This window comes from Chrysemys picta, chromosome 14, assembly GCF_011386835.1.
Source record: "Chrysemys picta bellii isolate R12L10 chromosome 14, ASM1138683v2, whole genome shotgun sequence".
In the NCBI taxonomy this organism is placed as follows: Eukaryota; Metazoa; Chordata; order Testudines; family Emydidae; genus Chrysemys; species Chrysemys picta.
The window spans coordinates 7,090,181-7,106,180 of NC_088804.1; the positions used below are offsets into that span (position 1 = coordinate 7,090,181).

The 16,000-nt window shown below is 46.6% G+C and overlaps 1 protein-coding gene across 1 annotated transcript in view; it reads right to left on the reverse strand.

The window, feature by feature from the left end:
• Window positions 1-161: 161 nt before the first annotated feature.
• KATNB1 (katanin regulatory subunit B1) overlaps window positions 162-16,000 on the reverse strand; it is a 28,449-nt gene continuing 12,610 nt past the window's right edge. The window contains 16 exon segments of the mRNA XM_008174544.4: window positions 162-1,439; window positions 2,116-2,232; window positions 3,258-3,332; window positions 3,822-3,898; window positions 4,359-4,508; window positions 6,123-6,242; window positions 6,806-6,882; window positions 7,089-7,139; window positions 7,996-8,126; window positions 8,259-8,446; window positions 9,389-9,539; window positions 9,792-9,863; window positions 10,416-10,531; window positions 11,959-12,042; window positions 15,009-15,050; window positions 15,685-15,785. Of these exon segments, the coding sequence (XP_008172766.2) occupies window positions 1,307-1,439; window positions 2,116-2,232; window positions 3,258-3,332; window positions 3,822-3,898; window positions 4,359-4,508; window positions 6,123-6,242; window positions 6,806-6,882; window positions 7,089-7,139; window positions 7,996-8,126; window positions 8,259-8,446; window positions 9,389-9,539; window positions 9,792-9,863; window positions 10,416-10,531; window positions 11,959-12,042; window positions 15,009-15,050; window positions 15,685-15,785 (1,685 nt within the window). The 3' untranslated portion in view covers window positions 162-1,306.

The following is a 16,000-nucleotide window of genomic DNA, read 5'->3' on the forward strand; positions in this document are numbered from 1 at the left end:
ACTGACACTGGTCAGCAGCACCGGACTGCGGGAGACGAGACTGCAGTGTGGTTCCCATTGAAACATTAGTAAGCCGAGTCCTGCTTTCACCACAACGTTCCCAGCGGGACAGAGGGCAGGGCAGGGCTTTGGGTGTTTAGAGACTCAAACGTTTAACACGATTTTCCAAATAAGTTACAAATCTTTTAATAAAATTCATTATAAGTTAGTTTCCTGAACAGCAAGCTCCAGTGTATGAAGGGTGGGGAGGGAGCCCTCCGCACAGGAGCCTCCTTCCCTACAGGAAAGAAGCAAGAATGGACAAAGGTTCTGACAGTCATTTATTGAAAAATCTCTAAGAGTCCAACGGGTGTAGCAAGAGGTTGGTCTGTGTCCATTTGCCTCTGACCCGCCCGCACACTCCCAGCTCAAAACCCTCCCCAAAGGCAAACACACAGGGCAAGTCCTGGCTAAGTCCCATTTACAAACGGATCATGTAGGCCCCATCCCCACCTACTCCTAGTTAGTTTTAACATAACTAAAGCTACACAGCCCAGAGCCACTAACGGGGATCTTAAGAACCCCCCTTAAGACAGCCTCCACTGGAAACAGGGCCTTGAGACTTCAGGTGTGACACCAGCAGGACTAGTGCTGAGAGATGTCCTGGCTCAAATCCTCTGAAACAATTCAACAAGGAAGGGGCCGGTCCCAGATGCCAGTAGAAAAGCACTAGCCATGTCCATGCCCTAGGAAAGGGGCACTCTGCCCAGAGCCAGCTCTTCTGCAGTGCTGCACTGGCAATACCCAAGCAGATGGAAGCTCCTGGAAAAGGGATTCCATCGCTCATCTCACTGCGAAGGGAAAAACAGGGCAGGCCTCCAGTTCCAGACTCAAGTGTTCCAGCTGGTCTGATCCATAGCCTCTCCGTGGCTGGAGTAGCCAGGTAACAAGTGTGCTGGCGAGCAGTATGGGAGCGGGAGAAGGCAGATTCCAAGCCCCACCCCAGGGAGAAGGTCTAGCAGAGAAGGAGCTGGGTAAAAGTTCTATGGAGAGCTGAACTTCAGTTAGCTCCACATCAGAACCGTAGAAAGGTGTGAGCTCTGCTGCAGTGTCCTCGTCCAGCCAGGCCCCTCCCACATGTAGGCCAGACACCTCCAATCAGGTTTTCAATCCAGCTCCTAAGGCACCAGAGGTGGGGCAGGCAGCCGGCTAGCCAGTGGGGACTTCAGTTCCCTGCTGTGCTCTGGGGAACAGGGATGGACACGGAGTGAGACAGATGGAACTAAGTGAACCTGTGTGTTTGCGTGTGTGGAGGAGGAGGCAGCTGTCATTCAAAGACAGCCATGAGGAGGTGAAGCTCACGGAAGGCACTGCCATGGCGGCCACTCAGTCCAGACTTGTTCTTTATGATATTGCTGATATTCTTCAGCTGCTTGTAACACAGTTTGCACTTATGGAGCCTGCAAAGGAAGAAGATGGACAGGGCATGAATCCATGGCAAGCACTCATTGGGGTTCCTGTGGATATGTGATGGGGAGGAGGAGGAACGCCTGCCTCTCTGAGGCTAGAAGAGACAGAAATATCAATGGGTTTGTGTGGGTAGATGTTTGGATGCTATGAGCCAAGAGCTCTTTTTCCTGCTTGTTCCCCCCCCCCAAGGGAGCCGGTCTGCGATGTAAGGAGGTGCCATTTCTACAGAGCCGCTTTTGAAAGAAAAGCTGCACTTTAAATGAGGAATGCTACAAACCCAATTTCAGGCTGAAGCCAGTTGTGCGCTGGAATACAGCCTTAAAGGACAGTGGCTGTTTGGTATTCTACAGACGCTCCCGGAGTAGCGGGACACTGTGCATGTTGGGGGAAGAAAGTAGTAGCCCAAGTGCCTGAATTTGCTTCTCAGGCATGGTCCGTCACCCCCTAACACCAGGTGCTACACATACAGTGTTGCAGGCGAAGGGGGAGGAATACCCTGCATAGCTTTGCAGCAACCCCTCTAACTCTATGAGCAAGACTGATGGGGCTGGGAGGGAGAGTCCATCCAGCCCCTAACCGCCCAAAGGAAAAATCAGCATGATGCCATGACACCAGGAAAGGGCTTGTATGGCAGGAGGTGGTGTGGCGGCGCCTAGGGCGACTTACCTCTCTTCTCTTGTGATGTCCACCCCAACAGACGGCGGCGCAGCAAGAATGTCGGTGATCAGTGGCAGGAATCTCTGGAGAATCAGCTTTAAGGAGGTGCAGCCAGTCTGTACGTAACTGACACACAGACATAGAGGGTCAGATGTCCATATTTCCCCACCTGGCTGAACGTGTCCTACAGCTCACTCACCAACTTAGTGACCTGAGGCTGGTGTCCTCAGCAAACCTCCCCAGCCTGTACGAAAGAGCCCCCTGGGGAAGAAGGCTCATAAGAGGGAAGGAGGAAGGAAAGCAACAGCTAGGCCTAAATAGCAGACAAATGATGAAGCAAACTATGCCCACACCCTCAGAGACTCTGACATTTGACCCCTGCTCAGCAACCTTCTGTCCAAGCTCAGAAACCTTCTGCCTCGGGACTCAATCTCCATTAAACCCACTAATACTCATGGCTGAAGAGTAAACGCCGGAAGTCGTTCCTTGCGGGACATCCTGCATTTCTTTACTGTGCATCTACAAAGTACACAGGATCTTCAAAATGACTCAGAGGCTGCCTCATGACCGGCTCCCTGGTCCAGGTCCATAGTATCTGGAGCACCTTGCTGTCTTGGTTCCCCTCCTACCTATCCAAGTGCTCCTGTTCTGTCACTAAACATTTCAACCCGTGTCCTACACGCTCAACTCCAATTCATTCCTTCAACTATCTCCTCTCCCAACCATGGTTATAAATTCCAGGTGGAGTATTCAAAAAAAAAAAAAAAAAAAAAAAAAAAAAATCTTTGGTCCCTTCTTTGTTTAAAGCCCAACTATTCTGCCTCAACCTCATCCCTGTCTCTGCCATAGCTACCTTCAATTCAAAAATATCTAGAACAATCTGCTGCTCTCAATGTCCCTCTTGTAGTGAGTAACAACTCCCACCCCAAGCAAACCCTATCCCCCAAGTTTCTTGGTTTCCCTGTGCTCCTCCTGACCTTTGGCCACTGCACCCCTCTCTTCCAGATGCTGTATCTATGCAGAACTGTATCCTACATGGTTTTCTGGTCTTTTCGTTACTGATCCACTACGTAATACCCAGTGAAACTCATCTAAGAAAGCTACTATCCACTTGCTTGTCCTCCAAGGAGGTAGCTTCCTGGACACCTCACCTTTCATATTTGCTTTGAAGGAGCTTCTCTATCTGAGGCAGGATTATAGTACACAGATCCAGTTTCCAAAGAGACCTGGAAAGAAAAGAACACACTCCAAGAGAACTGGAGACAAGCCTCAGGGGATTTGCTGATTCAACACAAGTAATGCATTCAGACCTAAAAACTCAGCCCGTTCAGCCTGCACTTTGCTGACTGAGTTCACTCACTCCACCTTGTGACGGAAAGTGGCATCATAGCGGCTCTGGTCATTTCTGGTTGGATTCCTGAAGGACTGGCTGACGTTTTTCTACAAGACATTCATTTTCCTGAGGAAACCTTAACTGCTAACAATGAAGGCACTGCAAGAACCAGTGCAAAGACCTGATCACTAGCGTTGCAGGCTCAAAGAGGTGACTAAAATGAATTTGCTCTTACACTGGTGGGGTACAGACGTGCCATATGCCCAACATAGGAGATGAGTGGATGTTAGGATACGTCTAGTCAAGATCAGATAAAGCAACCATAGAGTGTAGAAGGTACCTACTGGACATTACACAGATGCAATAGCTCCAAAGTACTCACGCCTTCTGGTTGACAATGTTCAGTAGGTCCACTATAACAGAGAGATCATTGATAGCCACAGCAGAGTCCACAGATGTCTGAGACAAGGGGAGAGGAGGTAGAGAAAAGTTACTGTGAGGCTTACACTAACAGACCCCATGTAATCGTTATGAGAATCACTTTCTAAATACCAGGCACAGGGACATGGTAATAGAGTAGAGAAGTGCATCCTGCCACTAGCCATCCTAACACTTTTAGCAACACACCCACTGATTCACACAAGGTCCCTATGTAGGAAACAGAGAAGCTCACAGCTACTCTAGTTCCAGTCTCAGCCACGCTACAGTTCATTCCGCATTTCTTTTGAATCCTATAAAAAGAATCAAACAGCACACCAAGGTGCAACGGTAGGAACCGATGCTTGGATATCTCATCTTCCTATAATCGGGGGTTCAGAGCCAGTTCTGCACAAGCTGAGATGTCCAATTGCTCTCCTACCTCCACCCCACAGAGTAAGTCTGACCTGTCCCTAAACTCCAGTAAATCCCACTTCCTTGCCTTGATGTCACCAGTGCTCCACACCGCTCGCACAATGTCCAAGTTCTTGTGGCGGCTGGTGAGCACCACACACATAGTCTCATGGCCCTTACGGATCTGGGACATGGCTTCCTCATCCACTATCTCGCATTGGCTTTGGTTTTTCACAGCCTGTAGGTACAGAGAGAGAGAAAACACCAACTGATTGGTGACAACATAACAAGATGCTGTGGTCTGAGACTGTGGGAAGTGGGTAAAGAGGAGACCTTCTTAGGTCTAATCCTGAGTCCCTTGGCAGTAGGAATATGGGCTATATGAGAATGAATCTCAGTGTAATGGAGTCTGACCTTTCTGGCAGCATAAGGACATGGTAAAGAATTCATATTCTCCAAGTCTGGACTTTTGTTCTCAGCAAGTTTTAAGCACAAACTGAACACAGCTAGTAAAAACTAGACCTGGGAGAGAAATGGGAGTCTTTCTAGTGGAATTTTTCACAAGAAAACAGTCTTTATTGAAAATTTTCAGCTGGAAAACATTGATTTCCCATACGAAAGTCCAAAATGAACATTTTTAAATAAAATTTTTTATTCTGTTTCATATTCAAATATTTCAGTTTGTTTCTTTCAAACAGGAAAATGTTTGTTTTAATTTTCAACGTGTTTGCCCCACCCTCTCCCCACATTGGAAAAAACGGAAGAGAGAGTGTGGTAAACCTATCTTTCATGCCTTTTTACTAATTAACAGTGGGTGGGTTCCCCCTTCACCCCTTTGACTGTTACCCACCTCACAAGCCTTAGAAAACAGTTACAAAATGCTGGAAAGCCAACAACAACAACAAAATCTCCACACATTTTTGCTGTTAAAAAAAGTTTGTTTTCAGACAAACCCCATTTCCAATAAAAAAAATTCCAATCACAAAATATTCAACGAACCCGAGTTAAAAAAACCAAAACCCGCTCTGTGGATTTCATTAGGGGCTTAACTAGACTTCTGTCCGAGCCAAGCTGGAAGGTCCCTTTCATCTGACCGTGTTCCTAGCTTGGTATCAGAAGAGCGCCTCGGCTTGCTCTGAAGTGGGGAGGGAAGGACTTTTCCCTCAGGAAATTCGAGGCGCAATCCCAGATTTGGGAGACAAAGGTGAAAGTGAAATAATTAAGAGACAAACTGATTTAGATCATTTAGAGACACTTGCTGGAATGCCTATAAAAAACGCTGACAGATGTCAGGCAGCTTGTGTGCTGGCTCAGTGCCGCCATGCTGACCCGTATTGTCTCATGCACTCCCACGTCTCAGGATCCATCCATTGCCACTTGTCTCCGATTTGGACTGTGAGCTCTTCGGGGCAGGGACTTTTTTGTTCTGTGTTTGTACAGCAGCTAGCACCCTGGGGTCCTGGGCAATCACAACCAACCAACCGCTTGTCAGTAGTGAGGGGTGGGAGGGTCCCTTGACTGATAAGGCGTGAGCAGGGGGAGGGCGAGACCTGTGGTGTCCCTCTGAGGCCTCATTCAATGATCTGAAACACACTCCCATGGAGCAGTGATTATTTTTCAGTATGAAGAGCCCTGTTGCAGAGGTGCCCCACATCCCAACTCAGTCTCACAGGGTTTGTCCCCTCTGTGTTCTTTTTTAGTGGTCTAAGCCAAGGCTGAACATAAGCAAATCCTGCAGTATGTGTGGTCAGAGATGGCACCAATGCTGTACTGCCTCACAACCAATCCAGGCCTACGGCACTGCTATCCCTTGCTCCCAAACCACCTGCTTAAAAACAAGCTAGTTACTTACTGGCAGAAAATCAGAGGCCTTCAGCCCGATGGGTGCATTCCTGGCTGCAGGAATCACGGATGGCTCTGCTCTGGTCACAGGGGTTGAGGAGGCTATTGGTGGCCTCTGAACCAGGTCAGGCTGCAGGAGAAAGTGAATAGAAGTTACAGCAGCAATGCTCTGCCCCGGGTCTCACACCCACTTCCTTCTGGAGCAATCTAAAGTTTGCTGGCATGGCTCTGAGAGACAGAGACTCTGAGGCATGTTGTGAGGCTTAATTAACAATTGTGAAGAGCATGGAGATACACTGAAAGGCATTAGGGCTGCCTGAATGTGAATGGAGAGGCCCCATCCCGTGGGGCTCAATTAATCTTCAGATACAAAGAAGCCACGGTCTATGAATCCCGTGAAATTTGACAGCTGTTTCTCTTCAGCGCACACTGGGGCTTTGAGGCATCAGAGACAAGACTAGAACTGTGGAAACAGAATTAAAGTAGCAGAATCAAAATCTGCTTGTAAATGGATCTGCTCTGGCCTCCAGCGCTACACCTGGCCCTGCTCAGATCAGAGTTTTCCCCTTTACTGGTCTCCACTGATGTGCATTGGAGGAACTGGCATGATTAGCAACACGCCAGAATCTCCAGTGCTTGGAATTCACTGGGAATGGGGGTGTTGACAGATACCATGGCTCATGTGGTACGTACATTTTCTTGGTTTGGCAGTGGGGTCTGAATGTCCACAACTTGGCTGGGCTTTGCTGCTTCCTTTACGATGACAGGCTCTGGAGCGAGGGAGGGAAGGGGAAGAGGGACAAGTCACACTCTATCCCTTTCAGGAGAAGCTTTCAGCAGAGATTCTACATAATTCAAGTGTCCGCGTACAGGTCATGTGTCTCTCTGGACAAGGAGCATCTTGTTGAAACAGCCACCTGCCCCCCGATTCCCATCCCACCCTCACCCAGCATTCAGGTGGACAGTCCCAACTCACCATCCTCGGGAGGGGCTGGGAAGGGCTCACTCTTTCGTGGTGGAGTTCGAGCTACAAAAAGGGGAAAAAAAGAAAGCCAAGGCCACAAATTAGCACAGGCAGCCTTGGGACTGGTGTAACTCACAACAACTAAGCAGATAAGCCAGTCTGCAGTGTCAGTAACTGTCCTATCTCCTCTAGAGCTTAAATGTTGTTATTGTGGGGTTTCAGCTGAAGGTTTGCAGCCACTGTGGCTGAGAGGAGCAAAAACAGACCAATATGTTCCCATAATTCAAAAAGGAGCGAAGTGCAGAGTCAGGCAACATGCTGACAAATCAATTAGATTAGTGAAGCAGAAAAACGTATACAAAGATAAGGGATTATTAATTACACCAGTAAGGAAGTTAATATAACTACTACTACTACCTTAGACATCTGATATAATTTTAACCTGTTACTAGCCTTCTAAATGGTCATAGCTGGGCTTTGGAGTAGACACTTAACCTACCCACCTTAAATGGGAGCCCCTGGAAGCTATGGGGTTTGTGCGGTATGGTGCCTACTGCCATAATTCTAAGTGAAAAGAGATCTCACAATCCAGGGGTCCATCTTGAGCTGAACAGAAAGGCATCCCGCTCAAGATGGAGCGGTCGGCTTCTGGGCCATACCTCTGTATTGCAAATGAGAGGCTGCAGTTTGCTTCCCCATATGCTAGTTAGACACAGCCTTTTAGTAAGTTGCCAACGTAGCCCTTGGTTCAGAGTCCCATGTTAAAGAATTTTAAATAGAGGTTTTCTGAACTCCGAATAGTCACAAGCAGTGCCAATTAGCCAAAGATCACTCCTTCCCCCTAGAGTTGATTAAGTCTGAAGCCCTCAAACCCTGACCTTGCTACCACCCGGAAAGCAGAACAGAGTCTGGGACTAACTGATGGAATTCTTGGGCTGGAAGATCTCCTTGTAATCCTCTGGATTCTGGATCTCAGCCTTTGATTCCTTCTCATCCCGGTCATCTTCACTGCTGGGACTGCGCCGCTCGCTCTCCGAGTTGTGCTTCACTCTGCCAATAAGAGCGACCCCATCAGGAGCAGACTGGCAGGGTATGTTCGAGAGAAAGAGCACTAACTCCTCTGCTCCTTCCAATAAAGCATTTAGAACTGTGAGGCACACCCCCCATCGGATTCTTCCTTACCTCTGGGGCTTGCTACAGGTAGTTGATGGCCTGTCATAGATGCGTCGAAGGGAGGACCCTGTGAGGGCGGGCTGAGCCAGGGGCCTATCATCTTTGATCGGTCCATGAAGACCAGAACCAGACTTTGTGACTCTGCTGAGGTCCACAACGAACGAGGAGACTGTACTCTGAGAGACGGAAACCCCTATCTGCCGAGAGCAAGAATAAGGCAACTTGTTAGGAGTCCAGCAGAACGTTAGCCCCTCTAAGCTCAGGTCCCAGGGACTGGATTTAGGGTTTCTTCTCCTTTAAAGGAGTTACATAACTTGTTTTGAATGGCTTCTCTGTGGTGTTATCCCAAAAACAGTGACCAGAAGGGCCTTTAGCAGCTAGGAGTGTAAGCAAGGTATGGAAGGATCTACCAGGGAAAGTTACTGAGAATGTGTCACAGGGCATCAATTAACAGATCAGACACGGGTTAAAGCAAGCAGAGAAAGGGCACTATGTGTATATGCCAAACGGCTGCACTAGTGAAAAAGAGAAGCAGCTTGGCAGAGGGGCTAGTGAATGGGAGTGGAACTCAGGAAACCTAGGTCCAATCCACGGCTCTGCCAAGTACTTCACTGTGAGCCTTAGAGCTGGTCATGTCACCTCACCTTCTTATTCTCGCTCTACCTGTTGGATGGGATAGAAAGGCCACTACTCCTAAGTGTTTCTTCATGATGGTTGTTTGCATACAGTCATGCTCTTGGCACTGGGGCTCAAACCTCTCTAACTAGCACTCTCCATTGGGCCACATGCTCATGGTATCAAATATTCAATCTCCAGGGTGCAAAAGGGACTAGAGCCCCAACCACCCCCATTTGTTCCTCAGGAAGCCAGAGAGACTTGGAGTGGGGTAAGAGGGAGCAGCATGTGGAACTACACAAGCAATGATCCGAGGAGAAAACGATGCTGCCCCACATTTATCCATCATTCTGGGATCTGCTGAGGAGCATGGTGCAAGCATGAAGACTGACCATGGCCAACTATGAGTTGTGACAGTCGAACATGGCCAGTCTGTAGAAGTCAGAGGCCCAGTAAGCAGCCCAGAGAATTTTTTATTTGGTATTTCTGAGACTCTTCTCTCCATTTCACGAAGGGGAACTCACCAGCTGGTTGTTGCAGATCGATAAGTCAGCCACTTTTCCCCAGGTCACCAAGACCACATCAAAGCAGCGCTCAGGCTCCCAGCCATACACACGCAGCGAATCCTGGTAGCCACTGTACAAGCAGCAGCCATCTGGGTTGAAAAGAACACACCTGGAAAAGGAAAGAGACCAAGATGTCTCCAAGACTTTAATAACTCATATAGTCTTTGAAGGACACCAGGGCTGAACATCTCACTTCACCAGAACACCGTGGACAAGTGCCATAAATGCCCTAGAGCTTCAACTTCAGCAGCATGAACTTTCCTTAGCAAAGGGTCCCGTTAGTGAGAACTCGGCCCTTTAACAAGACCAAACCCTCATGCTAGGTCGCTACCTAACACACTATGGTGCAAGTATAACGTACCTGACAGGAGTGGCCTCTTCTTCAATGCAGCTCACCACTTGAAACTTCTCCAAGTCCCAGAATCTGACTGTCCTGCAAGCAGAAAGAATGAAAGGAAAGAATAACTGTACATCTCCTTGGAAGTCTGCCGTATTCTAGCAAGCCACCAACCCAGACCGTTGTAATAGCACGTGACAGCAATAAACTGCAATAGAAAATACTATGTGCTAATGATCGCAGTTTATTGCTAATGATGACCCCAACAGTAGGTAATGCCAGAGCAGAATTTGGATCCAGCCACAGATGCAAAGGGATATGCTTATTGGCTCCATAGCTATCTAGCACTGACCCAAAGCCATGGATGACTCAGTGGGGAAAGGCTGCCTGGTGTGGCTGCATTAGTGTGTGACTGAGAAGTCTAGCTCGTTGATTCCTAGTATGACAGAAGTTGCTACTAGATTGTGGGAGAACGTGGTAGGATCTGCACGGCATCATACCACAGGTGCAATCTGCAGTGCAATCGTCCAGCTTCTCCAGTGGTGGGAATGTCACGCTCCCTACATGAATAGCAATGCTCCCAGCAGGGTGGAGACCAATACGGGAGCTGATGCATAAACTTCCTGCTTTTTCTTTCCCTGCATGTACCTGTCAGCGCTGCCGGAGGCCAAGAGGTATTCATTGGGATGAAACTCAACAACGTTTACTGGGCCTGTATGTCCTGTAAACTCGAACATTATCTTCCCAGCCGCCAGATCCCACAGCTGGAAGAAGAAAAGAACAGTCAGGCTCTAGAGAGGATTTGTCTACCCTGGATTGTTCTCCACTGAAAATCTGCTAGCCCACAAGCCTGCCTCTGGCAGGTAATGACCAGGACCATGAGGGTTATTTCCAGTTTTGTTTTTATTTGGAGATTTGTCAAAGAACCTCTATCACTGTTGGAGACTGGCAAGAAAATACAGTGGTGCGAGAGAGGTTTCAGTAGCTAAAATAAGATGTTGTTAAGGTATGATGTGTTATGCTATTCTACCTGCAGGGATAAACTTTTCACATCATCTGGTCTTCACTTATAAGTCTCCAGGGGGGAAGGATAGCTCAGTGGTTTGAGCACAGGCCTACTAAACCCAGGGTTGTGAGTTCAATCCTTGAGGGGGCCACTTAGGGATCTGGGGCAAAAATCAGTACTTGGTCCTGTTAGTGAAGGCAGGGGGCTGGACTCGATGAGCTTTCAGGGTCCCATCCAGCTCTATGAGATAGGTATATCTCCATCTAGTATTTTTTTATTATAAACCCTGGGTGCAATGACTGACCAGCTCATTTGAACTGAGGTTGAAAATGAAGCCAGCTTCTTGCCCAGAGCCCTCCATACTACAGCAGAAGAAACTGAAGAGTTGCTGCTAGAACAGATACTTTGCTGAATTCTCTCTCTCTGCATTCGGCAAGTTGTGTCCCTGACAGCTCTTTGGAGAATGCACATGCTTAACCATCCAACTGGCTGAGCTTTCATTTTCAGCCTCAGGTTCAACTCACCTGGCAGTCAACGTACCCTCAACCGTTAGATGTAGGACACCGCCTTGTCTCTTGGACAGTAAGGAATTATATGTCACTTCGCCATATCTCACTTCTGGCTGTTTTGCACTGCTGGGCAATTGTCCCTGCATAGACACTTACCCTATGAAGCTAAGGGGCTTGCATCACTGCAAAGTGAGCTGGAGTGGGTGGGGGAGAGAACTGGCAACGCAAATTAAAGAACAGCAGTCTGCAGAAGAGAAGAATGAGGGGGGATTTGATAGTAGCCTTCAACTACCTGAAGGGGGGTTCCAAAGAGGATGGAGCTCGGCTGTTCTCAGTGGTGGCAGATGACAGAACAAGGAGCAATGGTCTCAAGTTGCAGTGGGGGAGATCTAGGTTGGATATTAGGAAACACTATTTCACTAGGAGGGTGGTGAAGTACTGAAATGGGTTACCTAGGGAGGTGGTGGAATCTCCTTCCTTAGAGGTTTTTAAGGTCAGGCTTGACAAAGCCCTGGCTGGGATGATTTAGTTGGTGTTGGTCCTGCTTTGAACCAGATAACCTCCTGAGGTCTCTTCCAACCCTAATATTCTAGGATTCTATGAACAGTACCCCTGCCCTTCCACATGCCACAAAGGGTAACGGTTCTTGCCACGCTCTTGATAATGAATACCATACCTTTACAGTGTGATCATCTGAAGCGGACGCTAACCACTTTCCATCAGGACTAAATCGGAGACACCTCACTGCTTGCGTGTGACCCTAAAAAACATAACCACATACAGCTCGCAATGGCTTTGTGCCTTCATTGTGCCCTTGGCAGGAAATCCTAGCTTCCTCTTTCCATTTTATCCTGGGCTTGTAACAAAATGAAATCAAGTAACCATTATTACAGTTTGAAAGACTCCACAGTATGGTGACAAAGCTCACATGGAAGGTCCCTGTGTGACTTTATCTAATTAGAATATGACCATGCAAATCATTGTTGCTACCACTGTTATATAATTGCAACGAATCTTATACAAAGTGTGACACATGGCTAGAAAGGGTTAAGCATCCTGAAGGATAAATGACCCAGATTCGACCTTTAGAGACATGTCAGAAAAGTATACCAATGGTAAGTAGGGCCATTCCATGATAGATAGGCTAGAACTTTGAAATACAAACCTGTATTGTTAGACACCTGGAGGTGATACTAATTGTATGTGTGTACTTACATCTTGTCAGACATTAGCCAGATAAACAAACAGTTCCTGTCTGTCACTATAGCTATTGATTCAGAGATCAAAAGGACATGTTAACATTTAAATGAACTATAAACATAGCGTGATAAATGAAGTGTGTGGGGCGGGGGGGGGGGTAGCTGCCGTTTATGGACATCCAGCCAGCCAGTTGGCTACAAAATCCCTCTTGGTAGCTGTTCTCTACTTGCTTTACCTGTAAGAGTTAAAAAGTCTGACTGCATGCATAGGTAAAAGGAAGTGAGTGGGCACCTGACCAAAAGAGCCAATGGGAGGGCTAGAACTTTTTAAAATTGGGGAAAAAAATCCCCTTTGTCTGTCTGTCTGTTCTCTGGAGAGAGCAGAGATGGGGCTAAAGCTATGCTGTAAAAACCTGTGAACAAGGTATGAAAAATCACGAGATCATACCTAGAACTACTCTGTTTGAAACCACAGATATGTAAGTAGATCAGGAAGTGTCTAGAAAGTCACTATTAGGTTATTTCTTTTATTTCTGTAAGGCTTGTGGACTCCTCTGTGCTAACCCCCAAAAGCTTTTGTTTTGCTGGTAACCATTAAGCTGGACCTCAAGAAAACCATTCTTGATGCTTAATTATGATATTTTCTCTTTTTAAATCTAGCAATAGCCTAAGTTCCAGATGTATTTTCCTTTCTTTTTGTTTTTAATAATATTTACCTTTTTAAAGAAAGGACACAAAAAACCCAATCCTAAGAGATTTGTGCATATGTTGTTTCATTAGCTGGTGGCAACAGCTGATTTCCTTTGTTTTCTTTCTCAGCTATTCCCTGGAGGGGGAGTGAAAGGGCCTGAAGGTACCCCACAAGGAGGAAGTCCCAAGTGCGCCTTCCTGGATTCAAAGAGGCTTTTTGCACTTGGGTGGTGGCAGCATCTACCCATCCAAGGTCAGAGAAAAGCTGTAACCTTGGGAGTTTAATACAAGCCTGGAGTGGCCAATATTAATTTTTAGAATCCTTGTGGGCCCCCACCTTCTGCACTTGAAGTACCAGAGTGGGGAATCAACCTTGACACACAGATATCACTGTATTCATCTCTCTTTGAAATGTATAGCCAATCATCTGCAAATGGTGGAAAAACAGGCAACTGTCTTATGTTAATCTGTATAGCTAATTACCGGTGATGCTTAGGAAATAAGTCTAATTCAAAGTATCCATGATTGCCTATTGTTTGCCTAAGGACTCCAAGCTGTCAAGGAAGACCTGGAACTGTATAACAATGTCCAATCCTTTTTATCTCAGATCTGATTGATGCTTCATGCAGGGGAAGCTTAAGCCAAAAGGCTGATATCTCCAATCCTAACCTAGATTCACCCTGAATGTGAACATTGGATTATAACCTCTGGACTAATTCTGAAAGAACTCTTTGCAACTAGGGGATTGGTCCTGCTTTGAGCAGGGGGTTAGACTAGATGACCTCCTGAGGTCCCTTCCAACCCTGATAGTCTATGAATTACAAAGCTCACCATCTCTACTATGAATCTGATTGCAGAACTGTACTCATGTCTATATGTATACTGATCTTTTAACCAATACTCTCTCTTTTCTTTTTAAATAATTTTTAGTTTAGTTAAGAATTGGCTGTATGCGTGTATTTGGGTAAGACCTGGAATATTCAATAACCTGGGAGGTAATGTGTCCAATCCTTTGGGACTGGTAGAACTTTCTTATACGATTAATAAGATTTTCAGTAATGTTTGACTTGGGTGTCTGGGTGGAGGCCTAAGGCTGGGTGATTTAAGGGACCTGTGTTTTTGGATTCTGGGTAACCAGTGAGGTATTATAGAAGCTGTTTTGTGCTGGTTTGATAAATCGAAGTATTGGAATATCCACCAGCTTTGGGGATTGTTTGCCCCATTCTTTGCAGTTTACCCTAATTGAGTAACTGCAGTGTGGCTCCCTGGGACCCCGGTCACACCCTGCAGAACATAAAGAATTCAACAGTCTCCAGCACAAGGGCAATGCATCAGTTTACTATGAATAAGAATGCATCAGCCCACTGCACACTCACTCATGGGATGCTCTGTAAGCACTATTGACACCGACAGCACATAGTACATTTACTCTTATGTTAACCATTTCTTGCAGCTTCTCTATTCAATCAGGCTCTGTACAAGTGGTCAGGCCATTTATTATCATTGCATGGACTTCACCAGTCACATCAGTCCAATTTCCAATACCAAGGGATTAATAAATTAATTCTAGGTGATCCCATCTCGATTCCTGCATAAATCAGAGAGAATCTCCTCTCCCCCTCCCCCAAATGATAGTGAAGCAACCCTTTCTGGGGGGAGGGATAGCTCAGTGGTTTGAGCATTGGCCTGCTAAACCCAGGGTTGTGAGTTCAATCCTGGAGGGGGCCATTTAGGGATCTGGGACAAAAATCTGTATGGGGATTGGTCCTGCTTTGAGCAAGGGGTGGGACTAGATGACCTCCTGAGGTCCCTTCCAGCCCTGATATTCTAGGATTACCTTGTACCTGAAGACACAGCCTTTTCTTCTTACATCCCAGAGCTACAGGGAAGAGAAACAAAAAACATGCTTAGAACGATAGTTATGAAGGTCCCTGAAAGTCATAACAGAATGACAGGTCTCCCTATGACTATAAACACTGTAGAATGACTATGGGATAGGTACCCAGCAGCTAAAGAGGCTGCTAAAACACAAGCCCATGCAAGGTATATTTCTTTAGCCCTCCCTCCCCCTGCCCAGGTAGGAATGGCATAGAGTCAAGTTGCAGCTTTAAGCATTCAGCGAGAGAGACTGCTGGCAAGACATTTCATACCATGAAAGCTAAATGCTTACGGCCAAATGCAGACCTGCTATAAGCAGGCGTAGCTCCACTGATGTCAATGTAATCACACTTGCTTACACCAGATTTAATTTGGCATCTAACACCAAGAGGCTTGAGAAATAAACCATAAACCCTAAGAGATGAACCAGACTCCTATTATTAGGATAAATTTCAGCTATAAGAATACAAGCGGAAATTTCACAAGCATCTATGAACACACCTCTTTATACACCTGCAACTGATACTTTACAAACCTCCAACAGGACAATCTTTTTTGCTGCCAAAACAATCGTGGCACTCGGACACACATGCACAGGGGATAAAGAGGGAACTTCCAGAAAAGACTGGCCTTACCTTGATGTTAGTGTCCAGGGACCCTGAAGCTACAAAGCTTCCAAAAGGATGGAAATCAAGGCTGCAGATATTTGCTTTGTGGCCCATTAACGTACGAAGAACTGGAAAGAGATAAGGAGCGCAGAGAGGGAGGAAAAACCCCATTAGTCAGCGCTAATTTTCCCACAGACAATCCAGAAGTCCAACCATGCTGCCTCCTACTATTAAACACACGCATATTGTATACCGGCCATTCTGTGCACAGCTTATTCATCTATGTACTGTGACAGATAGGGCAACTTCCTGCAATATCTTTTGGAGACCTTATGGAATCAAG